Source organism: Gadus morhua, chromosome 1 (genome assembly GCF_902167405.1).
Source record: "Gadus morhua chromosome 1, gadMor3.0, whole genome shotgun sequence".
Lineage (NCBI taxonomy): Eukaryota > Metazoa > Chordata > Actinopteri > Gadiformes > Gadidae > Gadus > Gadus morhua.
Window position 1 is genome coordinate 24,534,922 of NC_044048.1, and position 10,000 is coordinate 24,544,921.

The 10,000-nt window shown below is 46.3% G+C and overlaps 1 protein-coding gene across 3 annotated transcripts in view; it reads left to right on the top strand.

Moving 5' to 3' along the window:
• sema3h (sema domain, immunoglobulin domain (Ig), short basic domain, secreted, (semaphorin) 3H) overlaps positions 1 to 10,000 on the top strand; it is a 59,023-nt gene that overhangs the window by 20,944 nt on the left and 28,079 nt on the right. For all 3 annotated transcript variants that reach the window (XM_030363961.1, XM_030363956.1, XM_030363969.1), the window contains 5 exons: positions 1,355 to 1,509; positions 3,907 to 3,969; positions 4,679 to 4,798; positions 5,862 to 5,955; positions 7,426 to 7,545. In XM_030363961.1, coding sequence (XP_030219821.1) covers positions 1,355 to 1,509; positions 3,907 to 3,969; positions 4,679 to 4,798; positions 5,862 to 5,955; positions 7,426 to 7,545 — 552 coding nt within the window. The remainder of the gene's footprint in view (positions 1 to 1,354; positions 1,510 to 3,906; positions 3,970 to 4,678; positions 4,799 to 5,861; positions 5,956 to 7,425; positions 7,546 to 10,000) is intronic.

The following is a 10,000-nucleotide window of genomic DNA, read 5'->3' on the forward strand; positions in this document are numbered from 1 at the left end:
CGCACGCACGCACGCACGCACGCACGCACGCACACGCACACGCACACGCACACACACACACACACACACACACGTATCAAGGATACCCTCCCATTGTAATACACTTATGGACACGGATGCATACATACATAGAAATAGAGACACATAATTGAAATATACGATCATGGCTTGTCTGTAGGAAATGTACGTTTACTATAACGACATTGACAAACTACTAATTAGACTATCAGCAGCTACAGATCGCCGAGTACTCACTCCTCCTCACTGTTAACCGTAACCATGGAAACCGCAATCATAGATGTCATTATTCTTGATTCATCCATTGCTGCCTATAGCGCTAGTACGCACACACACACACACATGCACAGAATCACACACAGATTCATATACAGTATTAGACACACGCATGCAATGATCCACACATTGTTTGTTACAAAGTCAAGATTGGAAGTAACCACACGGTTGATTACCGATATGCCGATTTGTGAGTGTAATCACATACACACGCACCCACATATGCACACAAACACACGCCCACAAAACCAGACATACACAACCAGACACCCACACACACAAACAGTCACAGTTTATTGCCCCAACATCACAACATTTCAACATTGCACGCCACCACTAATGGTGCCGTAGTGTCTCGTGTGATTCTCTAATTGCCTTGTTTTGTTAGCTCTCATTTGGCCCAAGCATTTATCTCACCTCTTCTTTTTCCCCCTGAAAACCTGCTCGTTAGCATTCGTCCTGAATATCAAAATACATGTTTAACGAGGGAGCGTGTGGAGATGGAACAATATTGGTCTCCGTAATGAGTGCAAGGGTTTTCGCTAGTGTTGTCTGTCTGTTGTGTGTATCGCGATAAACAGAGAAAGGCAAACTAATGAGTTCAGCATTTGTGAATCAATCTACCTTGCTCTAGTTTGGGTGTCATCCGTTATCCTGTAACCTAGTTGAATCCCCCAGGGAGACATTTCCCGCAACACAACTGATGGTACACCTGCTTAAAATCCCTGCTTTCTTCCAATTTCCTAAACCTCTTCACAATCCTCTCGCCCATTAGGGAACTGTCTCCAACATTACTTATAACATTTAGATATTTTCTTTATAAACAATTCCAATACTAAGTGGTGCTTTATTGGTTTCTGCTGGGTAATTATTTTATCCAGCTGTTCATATCTTAAAAACAGTTGGAATTAAAGTAAACATCGATAAATATTATATATATTAAAAAAATATATTACAAAAATCTTATCTGGCTAGGATCGACGGTGGAGCCTCTCCTTTATGAGCATACGTAATTATTATTCAATAATATTTCCTTCTCCCTCTTCCTCCTCCCTTACAGAGCTGATCCAAAATGGCCGCCTGCTAACCCTTCCCCTTGTGGCGGGAGACCTGTCCATGCTGCTCCCCGACGAGGACGGCCGGCGTCTCTTTGTGGCTCTGAAGGACAACCTGCTGTCCACCAGCCTGGATGACATCACACAGAACCCTCGCAAGGTGACACACACCGACTCACACACTCACTAGGGTGAGGCGGTTTCTGGATTGTACGGTACGGTACGGTATGCGAGTCAAACCCGTTCAATGTTATGCAAACCGACCGTACCGGCATGTGTCTACATGAGTCCTTCGGGCCAATTGGAGCGTTGCCTATTGTTTACAGCAACAGCTAGTGTTGAAGCTACACATTACTTGTATTGCATTAGAAATATGTAAAATAGATAGTGTATCACAATAATAATATTTTTTGGTTTTCCCACTGTTTCCATAACTTCGTCCTGAGTTCTGAGGAGGTTCTGAAAGAGTGAGTGCAATAAAACGAGTGAAAAAAAACGAGTGCAAAGGCAATTTAATGGCGAGATTGCAATCTTGATCTGCGTGAGTTACGCTTTGAGAACCAGGACTGGGCTCTTAGCGAATGGAATTGGTTAGTGTGTGGTGTGCTTTGTTTGTTGAATCGTTGCCTTTCACACACTTAACGACCAAAACAGTTTCATTTATCTTCATCTATCGTTAGGTGTGCGGTCTCTCAAATCTTCTAAATTTGAAAACCCATTTAGTGCGTGCCAGACACTCACAACTCATTATGTACCACTTGTCAGCAGCTGCGTCGCGGACACACTGCAGAACCATGCACACATTCTGATACAAAGACACGCACACACACACACAAACACACAGACACACGCACACACACACACAAACAGACACAGATATGCACAGTGACACAGAGACACACACACCCACACGGATACATAGACACACACACACACACAAACACACAGACACGCACACACACAAACTGACACACAGACACACACACACTGACACAGAGACACACAAAGACACACTGATACACAGACACTGACAAACACACACACAAACACACACAAACACTGATACACACACACACCTACTGATGCACAGACATGCAGCCACAGACAAAGAGACACACACACTGACACACACACACACACACACACACACACACACACACACACACACACACACACACACACACACACACAAAATCCACAAACAAAGACACACACACACACACACACACACACACACACATGCAAACATTGATACAAACACATGCACCCCCCCACACACACACACACACACACACTTGTGTCAGATGTAGATAAGTTCATAGATGGATGACTCGTCCAATCCTCTCTGTATTCATTGCGAGACACAGATAAAGGTCTCATAGTCGTTGTAGTAGTCATCACCATTATGACCAAAAAGTATTTGATCTGTCATTCCTTCTGACTATGTAGTAATTTCTTTGGGATTGGCCAATCACCGATGATGACAGGAACCGGCAGTCACACCCTGCTGACTAACAAAGCACGCTTAGTTTTATATAACTCTAAAGTATGGTCATCAATACTCATTTCCTCTGTGTGTACTCATCATCGATGTCGAAATGAATACTGGGGATGGATTCTGTTTTAAAAATAGACATCCTGTATTTCAACCGATTTTCCTGTCAGTCCTTTTCTTTCACCTGCTGCCTAGAAAGAAAAAGTCTTGCGTTGTGCGTCTGGGCATGTGTGACGGCGCCATCGTGTTCCTCCCATGGCTCCAGGAACAGATGGCGTCTGCAAAGTTTTAGAATAATCTAGTTTAGCTCACCAGCCTAATCTCTGTGATTAGATCTCTGTTTGCCTGTCAGTCGTCGCCAGATCGCGCCGGCGTTTGTTTTTCGATGGTTTTTCTTGTTCAAATTTAGAAAAAACGGTTGGTAGTCAAAAACCCTTCCGTTGAACAACCGATGAGGAGGCCTAGTCACGATGATCACTCAACACTCAAAGGGATGAGGGATCAGCGGTGGCACCTCCTGTTAATGACCCATCCAGGTTATGAATATTATGAATGGTATTTAAAACTCGATAACCCAACGGGAAGGCACGTTCTTTTAGGTTTCTGAAATGTTACTTAGTTCAGACCCACTGTGCCGGAGGTCTGCATACCAGGTCTCTCTGTGGTATTCAGAGATAAGCAGGAGGGGGGTCATATCTAATCTGATCATCAAATGAGTCAGAAGCTTTAATAGGGCGCCGGGAGGCCCCGCCCCTCCAGCCACCTCCACTTCCTGCTACTGCCCTTAAACTGTTTCTCCTGTTGCCACCGGTAACGATAGGCAGCGTAAACTAGGTCAAGATGTCACAGAAAGTCAGGTTAGGCGGGATTAATTGCATTTATGTTGGAATTTTCTGAGTAATCCCTTACGGTATTATGATTGATCCAGCAGTGCTCATTTAGTAAGAGGTTATTGTGATAACGTATTTGAATCAGAATATCTTTCATTCTTACTTTTTTAAATAAATAAAATATTTTTTCATTCTTTCTTTCGTTCTTTCTATCTTTCATTTTGACCTCCAGCTTTACTGGCCAGCCAGCCCTGATCGTGTCCAGGAATGTCTGATGGCTGGGAAACATCCAGAGGTACACACACACACACACACACACACACACACACACACACACACACACACACACATACACACACACACACTGAGACACTCACACACACACACACGCGCGCACACACACACACAGACACACACACAAACACACTCACACACACACACACACACACACACACGGACACACACTTATGACATATGGACATTCATATTAAGTCATTTAGCAGACGCCTTTATCCAGAGTGACCTACAATTGAGACTAATCAGAGCATACAATCAGACCTGGAGTGGATACAGCAGGATACAAGCATTCTGGAACGGCTGGACAAGGAGCATATGGTCCACTCAAGTAAACACACACTAATAATTATAACACCCTGTCCTCTATTCATTCCTCCTACACCTCTGCACCCACACACACACACACACACACACACACACACACACACACACACACACATTTGCGCACACACACACATGCTCACACAGACGTGCTCACACACACAGACATGCAGACCAATGTACTCACACACACACACACACACACACACACACACACACACACACACACACACACACACACACACACACACACACACACACATGGGCTCACACATACAAATACACACGCACACATATACACACACCTACACACACACCGACACACGCACACACACACGCCCCCCCCAATAGTGTGTTATACAATATAACACCCTCTGTGTGTGCAGACGGAGTGCGGTAACTTCCTGAGGGTGCTGCAGCCGTATAACCAGACCCACCTGTATGTGTGTGGCACCGGAGCTTTCAACCCCCGCTGCGTCTTCATCGCCACCAGCCTCTTCCTCAAGGTATGTGTGTGTGTGTGTGTGTGTGTGTGTGTGTGTGTGTGTGTGTGTGTGTGTGTGTGTGTGTGTGTGTGTGTGTGTGTGTGTGTGTGTGTGTGTGTGTGTGTGTGTGTGTGCTTGGGTTAGTAGGTAAATAAAGTAAAACCTTATCTATATATTGTCTTTCAAACATAGAACGCAGCATGAAGAGCTTTATATTAAAAGCCATTCATTGTGAAAAAGTTGTTTGAGGCGTGTGTGTGTGCATGCGCAAGTGTGTATGTGTGTGTGTACCTAGGTATGTGTGTGTGTGTGTGTGTGGAGTTTCTTTTGTAGGTATGTGTGTGTGTGTGTGTGTGTGTGTGTGTGTGTGTGTGTGTGTGTGTGTGTGTGTGTGTGTGTGTGTGTGTGTGTGTGTGTGTGTGTGTGTGACTGAGCAGCTAATCAGATGAAAGGCGGATCACAGAGGCCTCAGGGATCAGGTCAGACAGGCTGCTCAGAGGAGCCTCTGGTGCTCAGCGACTCATGCTCAACTTCACACATTTTAAAACGGCTCCCCTTAAGCCCCAATCACCACCCCATCACACTGTGTGGGGTGTGTGTGTGTGTGTGTGTGTGTGTGTGTGTGTGTGTGTGTGTGTGTGTGTGTGTGTGTGTGTGTGTGTGTGTGTGTGTGTGTGTGTGTGTGTGTGTGTGTGTGTGTGAACTGGGTTAACTTTCCTTCCTTTCTAACTTTATTTGTCTTTTGTCTTTTGTTCTTTCTTTCTTTCTGTAAGCTCGTCTGACTCTCTGTCTGTCTGTCTGTCTGTCTGTCTGTCTGTCTGTCTGTCTGTCTGTCTGTCTGTCTGTCTGTCTGTCTGTCTGTCTGTCTTTGTTACTTTCTGTCAATCTTTCTGTCTGCCTCTCCGTCTGTCTTGCTGTCTCTGATTCGGTTCTGTCTCCTGTCTGTGTTTCCTTCTTTTTGTATGTCTGTCTGACCTCCCGTCTGTGCGTCCGTCTGTCTGCCCTCCTGTCTGTGCGTCCGTCTGTCTGTCCTCCCGTCTGTGCGTCTGTCTGTCTAACCTCCCGTTCCGTGTGTCCCTCCCAGTCGGACCACCAGAGCCTCAGCTACGGACAGACGGAGTGCGGTAAAGGGAAGTGCCCCTACGACCCCCACCAGCGAACAGCCTCCGCCGTGGTCGGTAAGATGGCCTCTCCAGCGCCCACCTTCTCCCAGGGTCCTTCGGCCAGCGTTCAGGGTCCAGACACAAGGAACCCGCTGAGTCCACAGACAGCGTCTTTCTGCTCCAGCCACGGGGTTCCGCGGTCCTTGGGCTGTTCCGGCTGACTGGGAGTCAGCACGCAGGATAGTTTAGGCAGTTTGCTCTGCAATCGTCCGTCACTCATGGAAGTATTAGGCTTTATGCCCCGTTTACACCATCCCGCTAATGGCCGCTAATGGCCGATGGACCACCGATGTGGAAGTCGGGGTGATTCGGGTGACATCGGGCTAAAAATGTATGATCGGGTCAATTTATCGGGGTAGCATTTACACATACCTGATGTTATAACGATAACATAACGATTTATGCCAGGGAAGACACCCGAAGTGCGTTTGGCGTCATTTGACGTCATTTCGAATGACGCCAAACACGTCAAATGACGCGTTTGGCGTCATTTGGCGTCATTTCGGGAGAAGGCAAAAGGGAGACTGGTTTAGACTGATATTTATATATATATTTATTTATATTACAATAGCGATTTTATAATAAAGTACCCTGTAATTATAAAAGTAGGACATCCATCCATCACCCCCTATTTATACCCAAGTAGCAGATTGAGGGTCTTCCTTAACACAATCGGGTCACTCACAATCGTTATTTGTCTAGGGTTCTCGAGGGTCTTTCGTGTGTTGAGGTTGCCGATATAAAGACGATAAAACACGATAAAGCGCGGAAGATTAACGAATATAGCCGATGTGCTCAGGAAAATTCCCGGATGATTTGCGATGTCTTACGTTATACTCCCGTTCTATTCCCGATTATAGCCGATTAGCCCATAGCAACACCTGGTAACCGATTCTACCCCGATAGACCCAAAATTAACAAACATGTTCGTTCTTTGCCGATGTTGCCCGGTGTTGCCCGATCATTGAGCATTTCTTCCCGTTTCTTCCCGTTGTCTAACGATGTTCCCGGGAAGAGTAACGGTGTTTCCCGATGCAACCACGCTATTTGCCGATGTTATAACGATAGCTACTGATTTAGCCATCGGGCACCATCGGGGCCCACTATCGGGTAGGTGTAAACAGGGCATTAGGAAGCAGATTCAGATGTGCTGTCCACATGTTAATCTCCCAAACTCTCAATAAATCAAAATAATCGAACTGTTGCGATGCGTACATAGTATTTGCAACTCAGGCCGTTCAAACATCATCTTTACTGAATGAACTGAATGAAGTAAAATATTTTTTTCTGCTGTCCGCGAGAGGTTTCAACCCATGCTAACAAAGTTTGCACTTTATGAGTTTCCGTATTTGTGTATTTATTTAATGGATTACACTAAATAAACACACAATAAATCAAGTGTTTTAGCGGGCTATTGGAAGTAAATGGGGGAACTCAACAACAGTTCACTATGGTGAAGAATGACGGCCTCCATTTTGGTTTCAGATGGGGAGCTGTATGCTGGCATCACCTCAGACTTCATGAGCAGGGACTCCGCCTTCTTCCGTAGCCTTGGCAACCGCCGCGTGATGCGCACGGAGCAGTATGACTCCACCTGGCTGCACGGTAAGGAACTGACCTCTTAACCAGCTCACACCTTCTCTTAGGAGCTGACCTTTGAACCAGCTCACACCTCCTCTTAGGAGCTGACCTCTGAACCAGCTCACACCTCCTCTTAGGAGCCGACCTTTGAACCAGCTCACACCTCCTCTTAGGAGCCGACCTCTGAACCAGCTCACACCTCCTCTTAAGGTACGAACACACCAAACGCGTACCCGCGTAAGATTTACGCGCGTAACGCAGCTAAAATGTTGCTTGACAATTTTGTGTCAAAAATTTTCCTACGTACGCAGCTACGCGCCTGTGGCTGCGCCGAGGAAGGAGTCCGGGTGCATGATAGAGTTTAGATCGGGTTAGATTAAATAATCTCGGATATAAATAACAATAATCGGGTTAAATAACTTCACATGGTGTGTCTGTTGTGTTTCCAGCATTCGTAGTGTTGATCAGCAGAGAAATAGTCCGCCAAGACGTTGAGGTTGCTTAGCAACCAGAGACTCTGTCCATGCAAGTGAACGGAGCGTTCACTCTTCGTCATAACTATCAAACCGAACATCCTTCACATTCACCGAGCGAACATTATGAAAGTAAAATGCACATTTCTCGCAAAAAATGTTTCCATAAACGCATTTAATGGCGTAACTATGTTACTATTTCCACCCAGAATAAAGAAAGATGTTGGCCGTATGCTTCTGTGCAAGCGTCACTACTCTCTGCCAGTGACGTCGGGTCAAGCTCCACGCTGATTGGCTATCGCGGCTAAGCATCACGCGTATGAGCGTAAAAAGTTCAATTTTTTGAACTCCTCGCGTACGCGCGTATATGTACGCGCGTATATGTACGCACGTATATGTACGCGCGTATATGTACGTGCGTATATGTACGCGCGTATATATACGCCGCTAACGCGGTTAAAATTTTGCTTTAGCGCATGTAACGCATGTACGCAGCTCATACGCGCGTAAACCAATGGTTCCCTATGGAAAAATTGCCGATTTTATACGCGTCCATACGCGGGGTACGCGTTTGGTGTGTTCGTACCTTTAGGAGCCGACCTTTGAACCAGCTCACACCTCCTCCTAGGAGCCGACCTTTGAACCAGCTCACACCTCCTTTTAGGAGCTGACCTCTGAACCAGCTCACACCTCCTCTTAGGAGCTGACTTCTGAACCAGCTCACACCTCCTCTTAGGAGCTGACCTTTGAACCAGCTCACACCTCCTCTTAGGAGCTGACTTCTGAACCAGCTCACACCTCCTCTTAGGAACTAACCTCTGAACCGGCTCACACCACTTGTTAGGTGCTGACCTTTGAACCAGCTCACACCGCCTCTTATGAACCGACCTCTGAACCAGCTCACACCTCCTCTGAGGAGCCGACCTCTGAACCAGCTCACACCTCCTCTGAGGAGCCGACCTCTGAACCAGCTCACACCAGGCTGACCTTTGAACATCGGCTGACCTTTGAACCAGAGGGACATGGCGGTCAGCCTACGCCTTCCTCAAGCGATCCGAATACAACCAATCAACAGACCGGATTGCTTTAAGCTCATAAAACATGTATTTAGGTTTAGATGCCTATTGATTTTGGGGTCAACCGGGGTCAAGGTGTAAGGAGTTTGAACTTTGAGCACAGCGTCGGGGTGAGGAATCTGAGCGATTCGCTGAACCCAGGGTAGCATCAAGGCTTGGTTGGGCTTGAACGCACATCATGTGATGACTGGTGATGATTGGCCTCTGATTGGCCAGGTTCCCCCTATCAGCAAATTGTTTAGACTCCAGGTCCCTCCGGCTGTGATGCGTTTACCGCGGCCTTTCTCCGCTATAATCTCAACATCTTAGCATCTCCCGTTTGCCTCGTTGGGTCTTTATGAGGGCTATGCCTGGAAATGACAAACATAAACAACAACAAGATTCACATTATGTGGACGGATGTTTTGTACACACAGTCATACACCGCTCTCTTTATCTCTGTTTCGTTGTTGTTTGTGTCGCATTACTGGGATGCCACTTCCCGCTGTCGCTGTCTCCTCTCTTCTTGTGCATTCTTCTCATGTTCTTATCTTCTCTCCTGATTAATTACCCTCTTCTATTTTCATTGCTGTTGAAATTGAAACAAAATGGAGGCCAACTTCTTTATTTATCTCAATCTTTTATACTCTCTTGGCTTCGTCTATTTCGCTGTCACTGTCTTGTCTTGAGTCTCTTTGCTTATTTAGTTTATTTCTCTCTCCCCCTTCCTTTCTCCCTCTCTCTCTCTCTCTCTCTCTCTCTCTCTCTCTCTCTCTCTCTCTCCCTCTCCCTCTCCCTCTCCCTCTCCCTCTCCCTCTCTCTCTCTCTCTCTCTCTCTCTCTCTCTCTCTCTCTCTCTCTGTCTGTCTGTCTGTCTGTCTGTCTGTCTGTCTGTCTGTCTGTCTGTCTCTCTCTCTCTCTCTCTCTCTCTCTCTCTCTCTCTCTCTCTCTC